General features: G+C 54.2%; 1 protein-coding gene across 2 annotated transcripts; it reads right to left on the bottom strand.

Moving 5' to 3' along the window:
• Window positions 1–1,119: 1,119 nt before the first annotated feature.
• GAL3ST1 (galactose-3-O-sulfotransferase 1) lies at window positions 1,120–15,938 on the bottom strand. Of its 2 annotated transcripts, none has more exons than XM_057746436.1 (3): window positions 15,876–15,938; window positions 3,285–3,424; window positions 1,120–2,550 (listed from the first exon to the last, which is right to left on the bottom strand). In XM_057746436.1, exons 2-3 carry the CDS (start codon window positions 3,413–3,415, stop codon window positions 1,407–1,409), a joined length of 1,275 nt encoding a protein of 424 aa, XP_057602419.1. In that variant the 5' UTR covers window positions 3,416–3,424; window positions 15,876–15,938; the 3' UTR covers window positions 1,120–1,406. The 2 variants fall into 2 exon arrangements, with proteins under 2 accessions (XP_057602419.1, XP_057602418.1); XM_057746435.1 differs by lacking the exon at window positions 15,876–15,938 and adding an exon at window positions 7,124–7,187 and having other exon boundaries at window positions 1,407–2,550.
• Between the last annotated feature and the right edge of the window lie 493 nt (window positions 15,939–16,431).

The following is a 16,431-nucleotide window of genomic DNA, read 5'->3' as shown; positions in this document are numbered from 1 at the left end:
TGACTCAAGCCCAGGGAGGTTGAGTGGTCTAGCTGACTGATCTGGCTTTAAATATCTGACCCTACCTTGGGTACCTCACTTAACCTCTCTGAGCTTTAGTCTATAAAGCTAGGATGTTGTAGATAAGGTATGTAAGCTCTTGACTTGGAACCTGGAACAAACAGGTCTCCAACAAAGAATCTCCTGGCTGTGCTTTCTGTCTTTCACATCTGGCTGCTGGCTCCTGGTTAGAGACCTGAGGAAGGGCCTCTGTCCCCCTGGGGAGGCTGAGGGAAGCAGGTGGTTAGAGCTGACACTTCCCCACCCTAGTTGATCACACCTGACTTGCCTTGGTTGCTCTCTGGACATGAGCTCCAGCCTGGGCCAACAGGCTGACTGCTGTCTGCTCAGGGTCAGCTCAAGCCTGGGATGCGCAACAGACATCAAATGAATACCAAACGTTTTTTGGATTAATTAAACTGAACCCCAGGGTGGACGGGGGAAACCCAGGACTTAGGCAGGGCTGGAGCACAAGCAGATGGTGAGGCAGCCCGGAGTGGTCAGTAGCGGAGAGGGAGCAGGCAGGGATGGGGTGAACAGACATTGCCTGTGGAAAGGGTTTGGGGTCCTGGGGAGATGGCTCAGTACTGGGTCTGATACATCCTGCAACATGACCTCAAGCAATTCCCTCCTGCTCTCAGAAGGTCAATTCCCACATGTGCAGTATGGGATAGTAACTGTGCCTACCTCAAAGGTGAGGATTATCGTGAGGATTAATGAGATTGCATGAGGAACCCTCAGCCTGGGCCCAGGGCCTCCTGCTCACTGCTCCACCAAGCGCTCCCCACCTCCCTCTCTCTCTCACACACACACACACACACACACACACACACACACACACACACACACACACACACACACAGTCTTCCAGGTCTTGGGAGCTCATGGGAGCCCTTCAACCACACAGGGCTTCAGCATGTGACAGATACACACCAAACCCTGCCACACCACTGGGCTCTGTCCCACGGATACACTCACTCAGGCACCCATCATGCTCCCTTCGGGTTCCCCAGTCCCCACCAGTCACCCCGCCACACACACACACGCCAGGGCCCCGCCAGTCAGCACCACTGAGGCTGATTAACAAAAACGCATCAAATTATTTTACTTCTGAAGTCTCCCCTTTAAGGGGAGCCAGAAAATAGAACATTCTTTTTTGGAGGGAAGGGGATTTAATTTAAAAAACAGAACAAAACAAACTAAAATTAGTCAAATACTGATCTCAGGCCCTGTGTGCGGTGGGCCCAGTCCTTGGCTGGACGCACCCCTGCAGCAACCCCACCTCACCCCAGGGGGCTGGGGTGGCACCAAGAGGGCCGCGGGGGAGGCCAGCGGGCCTCTGCCCGGCCCTCCTCCGCGGGCGGGCGTCACCACTGCAGGAAGTCCCGGATGAGCTTCCAGAGCTTGGTGACCCACAGGTTGACGCCCAGGTCCATCAGGTACTGGATCTCGGGCGTCAGCATGCGCCGGCAGAGCTGCGCGTGCCGCCGCCCGATGCTCTTCTTGAGGTTGTAGCCCAGGATGGACTTGGCGCCCAGCGGCTGCCAGGGCTGCATGGCCGAGTCCTGGATGGCGGCCGCGTCCACCGCGTGGCCGCCGTCGATGCAGATGCGGCGCATGCGCTCGTTGGCGCGCCGCAGGGCGGCCACCTCGCGGGCCATGCGCTCGCGCCCGAAGGCCTCCACCCTGCGCCAGAAGCTGGCGTTGAAGTGGCGGTAGAGGCGGGCGTCCAGCACGTTCCAGGCCGTGGCGCGCCGGTACAGCTCGCCCGAGAGGCGCGGCACGGCCGACGCGCGGCGGGCGTTGAGCTTGAAGTAGAGCACGTCCTCCAGCTCCCAGCACAGCAGGTCCTTGAGCAGCACCAGCGACTCGTCGAAGTACTCCTGCAGGAGCACCAGGTGGAAGCGGCGCTCCACCTCCAGGATGTGCTCCTGCACCTGCGGGCTGCCGGGGTCCAGGTCGCTGTCGTAGCCCAGGTCGAAGAAGAGCAGGTTGCGGAGGTAGTGGGCGTTGTAGCCGTGGGGGTCGTAGTAGCGGTCGGGGTCCTGCAGGAACTCGGCCAGCTTGTCGCGGCCCGAGAGCTTCCAGGTGAAGGGCACCACGGAGCCGAAGTAGTGGAAGGAGGACTCGAAGAGGCGGGCGGGGTCGCGGAGCACGGTGATGAAGGTGGCGTTGGGCGGCAGAAGGCCCCGGACCTCGTCGTAGTGGAAGCGCATGTGGTTACAGATGATGTTGAAGCAGGCCCCGGGCCGGTAGTCCTGCACCAGGCTGCGCGCGAAGAAGGCCGGGTAGTCGAAGTCGTTGCGGCCGTTGGGGAAGGCGAACCTGAGCCCGTGCTTCTGGCCGAAGCGGAACAGGATGTTGAGCAGCGTGCTGCTGGCCGTCTTGTGCGTCTTCATGAACACGATGTCCCGCCGCGGCTGGCAGCCTCCCGCCGAGCCGTTGGTCGGGCCGGGCGGTGCCTCTGGCTCACTGGGGGCCGGGGAGCAGGGAGCTGCGCCCTCGGGGGTCCTGCTGGGGATGGAGTGGTGGCAGAGCCTCAGGACTCAGCCCCCAGCCCCGGGTCTAGAGAGTGGGCTGCTGGTGGGGTTGGGGGGTGGGGTGGCAGGGGAGCCCGGGTACCAGATGGGCCTGCGTCCAGGCTGCAAGGCCTAGGTCAGTGATTTGGCCTCTCTAGCCTTACTTTCCTCATCTGTGAAATGGGGACAGGAACCCTGTTGGTGGTGTTGCTGTGAGGACAATAACACGTCTCGTTCGTGGCCACTGCGATGTACCTTCATCATGAATTAGCGTTAGGTTGGACCACATGAAACTTTGCAGGCCAAAGATGGTCAGTTATTAGCAGTTTCCTCTAGTTCAACTTACTACCTCCAACTAAGGGCACAGGGAGGTGGGGTGGCCTCATGGCCAGGAGCCAGGCTTGGAGGCAGACAGACCCCAGTTTGAATCTAGGCCTGTGCCAGCTGAGTGCTTTTGGACAGGTCATCCCCACCGCCTGGCCCCATTGGAGCCCTGTGCGGACAGTGTTATTTGATTCTTATGCCAGGCTCTGTGACTATACCCACTTCACAGATGAGGACACTGAGGCTTGGAGTTCCGTAGCGGTTCTGCCCTCAGTGGGATTTCTGCCTGGCACAACATGATGCAGAGCACAGGGTGGCCATCCAGGAGACAGCTGTGATCACAAGGGCAGGAGCCAACCCTCCCCCACCCCCAGCCCTTGGCTGCCCAGCAGGGGCACTCACGTGGAGGCCAGGCCAGTGTGCAGTGGGGGGATGGCGTAGGAGTACAGCAGTAGCAGGAAGCTGGTGAAGAGTGCTCCCAGCACCAGCCCCTTGGCCATGGACTCCCAGCGCTTCTTCTGTGGCAGTGGCATCTCAGACACCTGTTGGGGGTACACAGGAGGGCAAGGGTTAGGAGGCTGGCCCCAGGGAGCCCACACTACCACCCTAGACCTGGCTGGCTAGAGAGGCAGCCTTCAACATTGGGCCCTGCCTTTGCCAGCTCTGTAGCCCCCAGCAGGTCCAGACAGGGACAGAGAGACACTGGGCTGCACATGGACCCAGTGGGCAAAGCCAGTGCAAAGAGAGGCTGGGGAAGGGCGGCAGGGAGAAGATTCTGCTGCCTGGTCCAGTTTTAATTTTTACGCTGCGTGGTGGGTATGTGGGTGTTCATTAGTTTATTTTTTACACCTTTTTGGGCTTCATAATGAAATCATGTTCTAAGGAAAAAAGGAAAAGAAGACCCTTTCCCAGTGCTCTGTCCCCCCTGGCCTGGGGCCAGGGTTGTCTACAGGGAGAGGCCTGGGGCCTGAATCCCTCACCTTTTAGAAGGCCCAGCCAGCCCACCTGTCCCCCGTGCCACCCTTCCCAGCTGCCCAGTGAGGGACCAAGGCTCCTCATCTCTCCTCACCGGCCCCCGTGCCCATGGGGTTTGTAGGGGAGCCGAATGGAGAAACTGAGGCTCAGGGTGAGGAAGGAGAGAGGGCTCAGATCACACAGCCAGCCAGGCCTCTGCCCATATGCCCATCTCTTCTCCAACTGCCAGCAGGCAGGGTTAACCAGGTAAGTCTGAATTTCAGATAAACAACAGAAAAAAAAATGTTTTTAATATCCATGTGTTCCAAATATTGCCTGGGATGTACTTATACTAAAAATTATTCAATATGTCTCTGAAAATCAAATTTTACTGGATGTCCTGGTTTTTTGTTTGTTTTTACTTTGAGGGGTAGGTTTTAGGTCTAATTGTGGCAACCCTGTCAGCAGGGAGCTGAAGCCCGAGCTGTAATGAGGGCAGTTCAGGTTGACCATGGGGATCCAGCAGAGAGCTGGGGCTTGGGAGCCTTGCCACCGCCCCTCAGCTGCAAAGCCAAAACTTTCCACTCCTGTTGTGATACATGCTGCACTGTGCCCTGGGCCCCGGAGGTCAAGAGAGGTCACGCATGCTGCCCCGTGATCACACGCGTGGCATGTCACCACTGACCCTGCAGCCAGAGGCCAGCCAGTCAGCCTGGAGGAGGACCCCACATGCTTCCCCCTGGAAAAGTGACTGGAGGCACCCACAAACCTTTCCCAGAGAAGGGGCACTCCAGGCCTGCCTGCCCAGTCCCTGAGTTCTCTGCTTATCACCTAGAAAGTTGTCCTCACAGGGGAGGACAGTTCGCAGGGGAAGGAGCTATACAAGAGGGAATTTGACTTCGCTGGTGACAATGACATATCTCTGTTCACTCTCAGGTGGGCAAGGTGGACAGGGTCGGGGTGGACGCGAGTGTGAGTTTCCGGAGGGTATTCCTATCAAAGGAGGAAGGTACAAGCTCTCCTAATTCCAACTATTCTACAAAAACACTTGGGTAAAGTCACCCATGCAAGGGTGTTCATGGCAGTCTGGTCAGAAAAAAGTTAGAAACAGTGTCCATCAGCAGGGGGCCTGTTGCACAAACCAAGGCCCACTCCCAGATGGAGGCATCTGTTCCAGCTTTTAAAAAAAAGGAAGAAAAACAAGGTGGAGCTGAGTGGACTGGCTCGAAGACACACCATGATCTACTAATGTCAAAAAAGAAAGTTCTGGGGACTTCCCTGGTAGTCCAGTGGTTAAGACTCTGTGCTTCCACTGCAGGGGGCATGGGTTCAATCCCTGACTGGGGAACTAACATCCCGCATGCCACACAAGGTGTGGCCAATAAATAAATAAAAAATTAAAAAAAAAAAAAAAAAAGAAAGTTCTGGAACACTATGCCCCCAAGTCTATATATGTAATAGATAAATGTACGTAGGCCCAGAAAGAAACCACTGGAGGGGTGTATTCTAAGTTTTAACAGTGCTATCCTCTGCGTAGCTGGGGGAGGGGTATATAAGGGAATAGTTTTCTATATTATGCATTTCTGTAAGGGTTGCCTTTTTTTTTAAAGGAGCATGTATTACTTTTTGATCAGAAAAAGGCAATAACATATTTACTGTATTTAAATAATAGATAAAGCTTGCGAGGTGGGGAAAGTCCGCTAGTGGTGGGCTGGTCACAGAGGCCTCAGGAGAGGGAGGTGCCCACCTGGAAGCCCCAGGCCTGTGCTTCAGCCACAGGAGCCTCAGTTTCTCCTCTGTAAAATGGGGAAGCTAGCTCTTCTCGAGACGGAGCAGGCTAGCGCGTAGTTATCGCTCAAAGAGCATGGAAACCGGCCCCGGGTTCCTGTCTTTGTCACCCTCAGGGTGGGCCCCCCCGAACAGGAGTGGCTGCCCCCTGCCACCAAGCACAAACCTGCCCCCTGCCTCAAGTGCCCCCACCGGCCTCCTGTTCCTCTGGGTCCCAACAGAAATGAGGGCAGAGCCCTGGGCCAGGCCGGAGCCTCAGACTCAAGCCCCAACCTTGAGTGGGGCCGTGGATCTCGGTTTCTCTGACTTTAAAACCAGGAGGGGTTCGGACGGCTGCCCTCTAAAACCCCCCAGGGCCCACCCCTGTCCCAGGAGCCCCACTCACCAGGGCACTTTCCGGAACTCTGGGAGGGCTGCTGGAGGCTCTGGGTGCAGCGCAGGCAGCAGGGGGCAGACCAGCCTCCCAGGACCACCAATCAGGCTCTTCCTGGCCCCCACCCAGGACCGCCCCCGACCCCCATCACTGCTTCCCTCGTTCATTGGTTCATTCCCCGACTTTGGCTTCCTCAAAACCAGCTGGGCCCTCCCCTGCCCCCCACCAGGTGCCGGGTCCTAGGCCCTTCCCACCCTCAGGTTTCACTTCTGAGCCCTGCTACTGAGCCAGGCCCTTGGGACGGGGGCTTCTCCAGAGCAGCTCCCTGACTCCACCCAGCTATCCTGGGAGGCAGACTCCACTGTCACTCCCATTTTGCAGATAGGGAAACAGAGGCTTTGGGAGGTGATGTGACTTGCCCAGGGTTGCAAGGCAGAGGGCAGGGCTGGGATTCGAGCTCAGGTCTGTTGGTCTGCAATGTGCATCTTCCCATTCTTCTATGGCAGCCTCTGCCTGGCACGTCCCAGGCCCAGCCCAAGCCCGTGGGAAGGAGGGTGTGCACAGCTGGAGCATCACAGAAGGTCGAGGCTTGCAAGCAGCCGACAGTCCCAGGTCTAAGGCCATGGGATACCAAGGACAATCTCAGCATGGCCTGAGCCTCCAGGCCTCCAGTCTTGAAGACGGTGCAGCAGGGAGGCTGAGGCTCAGAGAGGGCAGAGCCACCATCAAGGTCACACAGTACAGCAGTAGCAAAGACAGGACTAGAACCTGAGTCTCCTTCCTCTGCTATGGTGGCAACAGTCCCAGGCAGTCAGGGCAGACTGTCCCCCTTCCCTAGCCCACCCCATCTACTCCTCTCCTTCTGGGTTACCCCAGCCACATCACCCTCCATCTGTGCCGACGGCTGGCTCCAGGCCCGGCCCAGCAATCTTCCTGTTTGGCTGGACCAGCACACTCCAGGGAACGAAGGAGACACAGGACTCATCCCTCACAGGGTGCATGCAGGGAAACCGAGCCCAGGATGGTGAACCTTCTGGCCCAGAGCATCACCACCAGGCAGGCCTCAGCCGCAGGGTGTCCTGCTACCCCAGGGGCCCTTGCGCGGGGCAGAGGAAGACACACTCACCTCAGGCCGTGACCGGCTGCCCCTTTCCTCTCCCTGCCTGAGCCACGTCTGACTCCCAGGCTGCCTCTGTGGTCACTGGGAAACAGGAACGCTCCAATGACACCCAGGAGTGTGCTGGCTGGCTTCCTCATGCTTCAGCGGGTGTGAATATTCATGAGTTCCCTCCCTGGGGAGAGCAGGTGGCATGTCCCTGTACCCTGCAGGTGTCGCCCTGGCCCTCTGCCTCCTGGGTGGTCCCCAACCCTCTCTGGACCTCAGCAGCCGGACAGCTCCTTCATCCAAGGGCTCAGCAAGGTCCCAGGCGTCCTTGGGCCAAGGACACAAGCAGCCGCAGAGCCCTGCAGAGAGCCTGGGACGGGCTTGAGGGCCGCAGGAGGGACAGGGAGGCAGCTGAGGTGGGGAAGACAATTGCTCCTACAATCACATCTAAGTCTCACAGCCACCCTGTGAGTCAAGTACCATTGTTAGCCACTCCCCAGGTAAAGATACAAGGCTCAGATAGGTGAACTCAATCTGTATGAGGTCACACAGCAAAGAGCAGACAGAACCAGAGTCAAAAGACAGACTTACCAAACTCTAGGGCTTAGAGATGCCAAGACACAACCTGAGACCAAGGTTTGTCTAAAATCTGTGAGAACCCAGAGAGTGAGAAACTCAACCTGGAAGGCCCCCTGGAGGCAGAATACCTGAGCAGGGCTGGGAGGACGCGTCTGGTGAAATTTCACCTGAGTTCCAAATCCTGCATCAAAGGAGTACAGTACAGAATCCTGCCTGTCCTGCCTCCACCCTGTGTGAGAGATGGTGGCACAGATCACCCTGGACCAGCCTCGAGGGATGTGGGCCGATCAGAGATGCTGAGCCTTCCCAAGGTCTCCACAGGAAGAGACCGTTCTAGGGGCCAGAGGCCCTCGGGCTCAGCCCAGGCACTGGAATCTCTCACGTCCTGCTCTTAGCTGGGTTCAGGTCTATCCTCACTCAGCCTTGCGCATGTATAGAGGGTGCCCAGAAAAGCCCCCCCACCCCCAAATCCTTCCTCCAGCATCGATGCCTAGAGCCCCTACCATGGCCCACGTGTGGGCTCTAGAGACCCAGGTATCACCATCAATTGTTAATAACCACTACCCTGACAGTCATTTGTCCCACATCGAGCACTTTCATAGGACGAGCAGCTGCCAGCCCCTCCTCCCCACCCAAGGAGCAGCAGGCGTCTGACTCTGTGCTCTGGATTCTCTTTTCCCCAAAGCCCCGCCCAGCCAAGGAGCAGACGAAAGGACCAGAGTCCTGATCTCCCTGAGTGCTGAACCGGGCCCAGGGCAGAAGGCAGAGAGATTTTATCTTTTCTGGGCGGCGGTAGCTTGAAGACAGATGCACAGAAGAAAGTCAGGGCAGAGCTGGCATCAAATAGCAGGTTTATCAGTGTGGACTCTGGACCACAATCCAGTCTCGTGCTCAGGACTTTCCATGCATAAAGCACCCTCATAATCTTTGCTGGGAGCCCTTTTCATCCCTCACTTTATTGTAGATGAGGAAGCTGAGGCACAAGGAGGTGAAGTGACAAGTCCAGTGCCACATGGGGGTAAGAACCTCGTCCAGGTGGGAGCAGAGTGCAAGCTTTTGGGCAAGAAGTAAGATCATGGGAGGAGTGGGAAGCTCGTAAAGAAGAGCCATGTAAATATTTTATTTACACACACACACACACACACATATATATCTGTAACATATATAGAGAGTTTTGGAAAAATTAAACATAGAAGATTTCATATTTCCAAATATTGTTTTTGTCATAGTGGATCAAGGCCAACAATAAGGGAAAATCTGTGTATTGATTCTGCTCTGAATATTTCTATTTGGAATTTGATCACTTCCTTTTCTCTTTGATAACAACCCTACTCTAGTAGCCAAAGTATACAATGCATTGTATATATTCAATTAATTTGATTCAACTGATTTTCATACTGTTCTTTATTAGCTGGCCTTGATCCACTATTAGACTTCCACAAGCACTTACCATACAAAAACTTCATTTTAGAATGGCAAGTGATCATCTAATAAGAGTTCTGCTAGGAAAATTATTTGAGGAACACTAGAGGATGCCTCACAAACATTCTGGTCCAGTGACGCTCAAAGTAAGAAGCAGAATATAAAATAAACTGGCAAAGAGAGAGGGAAATTTCAGTGTGGTATAACCTAGGCTTTTACTTTTTTATTATATATTCATTTACATCCAGAAAAACAAAGATGAAATTCTAAAGATGCAAATGGAAACTAATGCTCTAATCCTATCATCAATGCCAATTAATTTTGTATGCAATTTACACTGGTTCCAGAAATTTACATTTTCCCCTCCCATAAAATTAGTCTAGAGGCTGGACATGAAAACAAGTTGCTAGAAACCAGCTTTTCAATTATGATAAGTGACACAGAGCCTAAAACTGGCTATAATACAGACATAACACTCTGAACAGCTTCCTATACATCCCAGTTTTATTAACACTTTGTACAGGTATGCCTTACCATCTTACAATCATTCGGTTTTAAAATATAAATGGTACAGGATATTGTACCATTAATTAATTAACCAAGTAATTAACCAATTAATTAACCATTAATTAACCAGTTAATGATGATGCAAAGCAAATTCCTCTTTTATCTCAATTACAGCATGACAACAAAACGGGTCAAGAGAGTTTAATATCTGAGATAAGGGCAACTTGATAAGACAACATGATAAAACAACATTATCTTGACACAGTAGTTAAGAGGAAAGTATGACAGCAACTGTTTTAAAAAACTATCTCAAGAACTTTGGCTCTTTTTATTACTTTCATCAAAAGCTATCATATAAAACACTACTCTGATCTGTGACATATTTAGTAAGCAGTTTGAAGAAGTATGAAGAAAACACCTGAATAAAAGCATGTTCTAAAGTAAGAAATGTTTGGGATTAGAAGATGCAAACTATTATATATAGAATGGATAACCAGCAAGGTCCTACCATATAGCACAAGGAACTAGTCAATATCCTGTAATAAACCATAATGGAAAAAGAATATGAAAAGAATATAGATGTACATATGTATCACTGAATCACTTTGCTGTACGCCAGAAGCACAACATTGTAAATCAACTATCCTTCAATAAACTAAATTTTAAAAAAAGAAAAGAAGAGACACGTGAGGCCAAGCTTTTCAGATTGGGAGCGCTGATTGCAGAACCTGAGCCTCCAGCTCTGCCAGAGGGGTCTCTTCCCCAAGTGTCAATGACGTCAGCTCTGGCTGGTTCTGCCCCCGCCGGAAAAAAACTTTAAATTATAAAAGCAGCACATGCTCAGTGAACAAAAGTTCAGACGATTACAGGAAAATATAAAGAGGACAGTGAAAAGAGCTCCATCCCTCGAGCTTAAAGCTTCAGCACAAGCCTCCTCACATTTTTTCTGTCTATTCATAGAGGCAATGGGAGAGGTCTTTGTTGGGGAGCACGTTTTGTTTTAAACTTGCTTTTTTTTTTTTTCTTCAAATATCAATAGGTTGAGGACATCTTTTTGTGATTACGAGTTTTAAATTGACGTGTTCCACAGGTATTTACTGAGCACCAGCACTGGGGCGCATGATGCCTGGGGCACAGAGCTCCGGCTCTCCGTGCTGGGGGCGAGAGAGGAGCAAGCACACAGATGCCGGTGCTGAGATGGAGGGTACACTGGTGGGGCTTCCTGGAGCACAGAGAAAACACCTGATTTAGCCAGGAGGCGGGAGGGGCGTAGTCAGGGAGACTTTCTGGTGTCCGGGGCTGCAGTGGCGTAAGGTGCAGTGTGTTTTCTAATTTCCAAACGCAGTTAGTTCCCTTTCTCCCTGGGTACATGGCTAAACTACATTTCCCATCCTCCCTTGCAGTTCAGTGTCCTCCTGTGACTGAGTTCTGGCCAATGGAATACGAACAGAATGACAGCTGATGAGGTTAAGTGGGCAGATCTTTTCTGCAGTCTCCTTTCCCACCTGCTGGACGAATGCGGCAGTCTCTAAGGATCTGCAGGTGGGCAGGGCCATGAGATGGGAGGAACCTGGGTCTCTGCTTCCCTGCTCACTGAGCACCTGATTGGATTCAGGAAAATGACAACTAAACTGCCATTGGGTTAAGCCTTTTAAAACTTGGGGCTTATCTCTTACAGCAGCTGGCATTAACTAAGGCACCTGTTAGCCTAGAATAAGCCGGGTAGATAGAAAAGCATGTGCAAAGGCCCAGGAAAATGGAAAAACTAACAAATATTCAACCTGCCTGGGAGTACCCAGTACGTGTGCATGTCGGAGGTTGGGTGGGCAAAGACTAGAAGCACAGCCAGAAAGGGGGCAGGGCAGGCAGGACATTCAGGCCTCAGGAAGCATGCTAAGCAATCTGGCTTGGATCCATGGGCAGTGGGGAGCCCTGGAAGGGTCTTCAGCAGAGGAGTGAGGAGATGGGATTCCCATCACGCTGCTGGATGGAGAACGAACTGTTGGGGTGGGAAAGAGTGGGAGAAGCAGGCACACCTGGATGGTGGCTGTTACAGCTGTCCAGGTGTGAAGGCACCTGGACCAAGGAGAAGTCTGGGAACAGACTGGAAACATCTGTAGGTCATGGCATGTACAGCATTTGGTGGGTGACAGGGTGTGGAGAAGGGGAAGAAAGAATCCCTGCTGGGGTGACTGGCTGGCTGGGGGTGGAGCTAGTCCCTGAGTAGGGGAGGCTAGGAGAGGGGCAGGTTTAGCATTAGGGTGAGGGGGATAATGTCGGTTTCAGCGTAGGACACAATGAGTCTGGGGGATGTGTGAGATGCACATAGAATGTACAAAGAGCAGAAGGAGCCCCTGCTTAGAGCACAAGAGAGAGAGCTCGGGGGAAAGATGTCGGGGGCCATGGACACAGAGGTGGGAATTGAGGCCAGAGGAGGAGATGGGGTCACCAGGGAAAGGGTGAGGAAGGAGAAGACCCCTGCTCTCATGGGAACAGGGAGGGGAAGAGCTCCCCGAGGAGATTAAAGGGCCTCCAAAGCCATCGGCTGCATAACATTCTGTGGAACCACTGCTCCTGTGAACCATTCCCTGACTGATGGGCATCCGTGCTGTTTGTTCAGTGGGCACACTGGAACAGGGCTCTGGCAGAGAAGGTGGTGGAGTGAGGGTGTCCTAGGGCTGTTCCCTGTGGCTGGAACAGAATTTCATGGGGACACTGGAGGAGATTTTAAGAGTAAAGCAGAAAGAGTCTTCCTATAGTGCTCAGAGTACATATTTGACAGCAACAATTATAGCTCTAAAAGTGCCCATCCTCAGACCCAGCCCTTCTACCTGCGGGAATCTGTTCAAAGAAGAAAATCTAACAAAAGATCTGAGATGAAGCACAAAGATGTCCAGTGTAGTATTATTTAGAAAAGGGGAAAAATAGAAACAACCTAAATGTCCAACAATAGGGGATGGTTAAAAATATTGTGACAAGCATCCCATGGTCTAATATGTACTCATTAAAATGATGTCCGTAATATATAATGAAATGAAAAAATACATACACACATATATGTATACATACATATGTATACTTATGCACATATAATTTTGTTTTACAAAGAGTCTGTGAAAATAACGGTATTTCCATTTTGAAAAAGAGCAGTCTGGCTGGAGAAGGAGGGAACCGTGGCTAGTCTGAACCATGCACCACCTCACTGTGTGACCGCGGCAGCCATGCTGCCCTCTCTGAATCGCAATGTCCCAAAGTGGGGGAAGAGACAGCAGGAGTCTGGGACAGAGAAGAAGCTGGAAAGTGTGAGCTGCACAGTCGAAGGTGCAGATCGAGGGCTTGGCCCTCCATCCAGGAGTGCTGGGGGACAGACCTGCAAGAATCTGGAAGCTTCCTCCCTCTGAGACCCTCTGGAGTGGGTGCTGGAGTAGAGATGGGAAGGATCACCCTAGGGCACTTCAGCTTGTGGGACCACCTTCAAACTTGTTTCTACTGCCCACTTGGCTGGGGGAATGGCTGTAGCTGGGTACCAGCCCTGGCAGCTGATTAAGAAGAGGACAAGGTTTTTTGATGACTCAGAAAACTTTGATCTTACAGGGTCAGTCACGTATTTCCATGGTTCCAAGTGGCAACCACACCTGCAACCTCAACAGACATCCTTAGTGTCACCTGCTAGTTCATGTGATGGCGGGGACACTGAGGCTCAGAATGTTGCTTTTTCCAGGAAAAATCACCACCCCTCCTGATAGCAGATTTGCATTGCCCCAAAGTAGCTTTAACTGAAGAGTGGCAAAACACAGGTTAACCAAGTAGCCAGTCCCTTCTTTATTAGCTTCACAATTACTGAGAACCCCACAGGTGAGTATGTGGGAGTTGGTAGTAGCCTTATCTATACCTTCTAGCGTGACTGAAAGGTTTTTTAAAGGGATATCATGCACTTGTTTGCATAAAAATATGTAAAACATAAGGGTTTTTTTAAAAGGTGCTGAGCACTTGCTATACACAATGCCCTGGATCTGCCCACCCACCTCACTAATCCTGGAGAGCTCTGCCTAGGACTCCCAGCTCCACCACGCCCCAGCTGGGCGACCTTGGGCAGGGGACCTCCCCTCTCTGAGCTTTGGTTTCCTAAGAAATGGGGTTACTGTGACCTTCTCATGTGCTCGCTGTGAGGCTCAAATGGGATGAGGCATGTGAAGCCCTTTGCCCACACCTCAGATGATTATCATGATGCTTCTAGACCCGCCTGTCAGGAGAGGCAGGACCTGCCAGTGCCGTCTCCTGGAGGGCCACTCTCCCCATCCGAGCACCCATACTTCCCATGCTCCAGACCCAAGGTCCCTAACTCCCAGACTTCACATCTGAGAAAGCCAAGGCACAGAGAGGGAAGGACTTGCCTAGGGTCCTATGGCAAGTCTGGGCACCTCTGGCATCAGATCTGAGGGTGCCCAAGCCACACCTCATCTCTGCCCTGGGACTGGCGGGTAGGAAAGCAGGTTCCCTCTGGAACCCCAATTCCTCTGAACCATCACTCTTCACCTGGCGATTCCCCTGACCCCAGCCCGCTGACCCCCATGGGCACTCTGCTGCCTCCTGCCCTGACTGTCTGGAGTACGCTAGGGCTCCTAAACAGGGATGGTCCATATTCCTCGCTCAGTCCGAGGCAAGCAAGAAGCCCTTCACAAGCCTGCTGCCATGCCTGGAATTCCAACATCTGTGTGTCCTTCTCCCAGGTTAATCATTGCCTTTTTCACTAGGGTGACACAATCAGTCCCTTAAAGCCCAGAGGAAGGGACACACTCCTCCCTTGCTGGATTGGACCCATGCCCTCAAATATCAGACCCATGCCCATCAGACAAGGGGATGCATGGAAGGCAGGTGTGCTTCTTTGTCCACAGGGAGCTTCCTTCAGGCAGGGCTCAGACTGAGTGAGAAGCAGGGAGGAAGTAGCCTGAGGTGGCAGCTGGGAACAGGGCTCCGTTGTCTCTGCTCCCAGAGTAGCAGCCTGCCCACCCCACCGAGTGTCAGGCAGAGCTGGGAGCTAGGGAGGCAACGGGGGAGGGGTCCTGAGCTGGGGGCTGGGGGCAGCCATGGCAGCTCTAAGAGGCTAGGACCCCAGAAGGGCAGAGAGATCTTGAGTAAGGCTGGGGTTCTGAAATGGGGGCTCAGGCAAGTCACTGAGTTTGGAGTCAGTTTAGCCACATTTGAACTATGTGACCTTGGGCAAGTCACCAAATCCCCCTGAACCTCAGCTCCCCCCTTGCATAATAGGGTTAGTAACAGCGCCTCCTCCAGGGGCAAGGTACAGTGCAGCAGCACAGGGGCTGATCTGGCTCAGCCTTGCCCATGGCTTTACCACCTCTGGGCCTTAGGTCACCCTCTCCGTAAAGGAAGAGGCTGGATTCTCCCAACTGGACTGTCCTCCTGAGGATTTCCATGGCACCTGTCACCTGGGCAACCCAGGTGATCAGGTATCAGCCCCGCCTGCCTCGCTCCCTCCCTCCCACTGGTGTGGGTCACTGCAGCCAGATGTGTGAACATCACCTCTCCTGCTCTAGGCATGTGGGAGGGGGGTCCCCACGGAGAAGGGACAAGAGCCTTGCCCTGTGATGTTACCAAAGCACCTTGGCTTGGCACCAAGGAGGGCAGACCAAGCTGGACCCCCTTCCTGAGCACTGGTCCAGCACACAAGGGAACTGTTGGGTTACCTACAGGGCCAGTCCTGGTCCCACTCCCACAAGGCTTTCCTTGGTGGCCTTGCCCCTAAGTGGTAGAGGACAGGGCCTTCCCCACGCAGAGAGGCTCCATCTTTTACCCTGATGCCCAGCCCCTGCTCTGACTGCCCCTCTTCTGGGGAGGGCTGGTGCGAGGAGGGAAGATCCCTGCCCCTCCTCCCCCGGGCTCTGGCGCCCTGTCCAAGATTAATGATTAATGAACTCCCAGCTCCAGCCCCGCTCCAGCCCCACCCACCCCAAGTCCAGGGACTGGGTAAACCCTGGAAATGGGAGCCTGGGGAAGAAATCAAGGACCGGGCAATCACTCCCCTACACCCCGCCCCAGGCCCCAACCTTCCCAACCTTCCCACCCTCTGTCAGCCAGGACCGGCGCCGGACCCTGGAGATGTAGCCAGCGCTCCCTCACCGCTCAGGTCTAGAGTCTGGCGCGCGCAGCCCCAGTTCTGGGCGTCGGGCAGCGCAGGCCTGGACCCCAGAGTGTAGACTGAGGCAGGGCTCAAGCTGGTGGTGGGTGCTGGGCCCCCAGGACGTACCTTGTCCCCGTCCTTCTCGGCCTTAGCGTGCAGGCTCGGCCCCGGGGCCGCGCCGCCCGGGCGCTTACTAAGGCGGCGGGGCGTACCCGCCGGGTCCCCCCGCTCGGCCGGGCCTGGACCATGCTCCCGCCCCCGCCGCCGCCGCACCCGCTCCGGCCAGGTGCGGCCGCCAGCCTGGCCCGGCCCCCTGGCGCCGCGGCCAATGGGCGCCCCGGGCCCCGGCCCCCTCCCCGCCCCTCCGCGCCGGCCCGGGTCGCACAGAAGCCGCATTCAGCGTGCAGGGGCGCTGCGTCGCGCCCCCGCCGCTGGCCCAACAAGGCGCGTTTGTCTCGGATGTGCCAACGGGGCCATTGTCCCGCCGCCGGACCCTGTGGCTCGGCCGAGCTCGCAGCTTCGGAGGGGATTCGAGGGTGCCTGGGAAACGGGGTGGCGTGGTGATGGTGAGGGCAGCCCAGCTCTGGGAAAAGGGAGGAGGCTTCACTAGTTGCTTAACTGTATTCAGTGGAAAGTATGGCCTCCGGCTCCACAGTCAGTGCAAACTGGGGACACATGATTG

Source organism: Hippopotamus amphibius, chromosome 8 (genome assembly GCF_030028045.1).
Source record: "Hippopotamus amphibius kiboko isolate mHipAmp2 chromosome 8, mHipAmp2.hap2, whole genome shotgun sequence".
Lineage (NCBI taxonomy): Eukaryota > Metazoa > Chordata > Mammalia > Artiodactyla > Hippopotamidae > Hippopotamus > Hippopotamus amphibius.
This window is presented reverse-complemented; position numbering and strand designations above follow the sequence as displayed.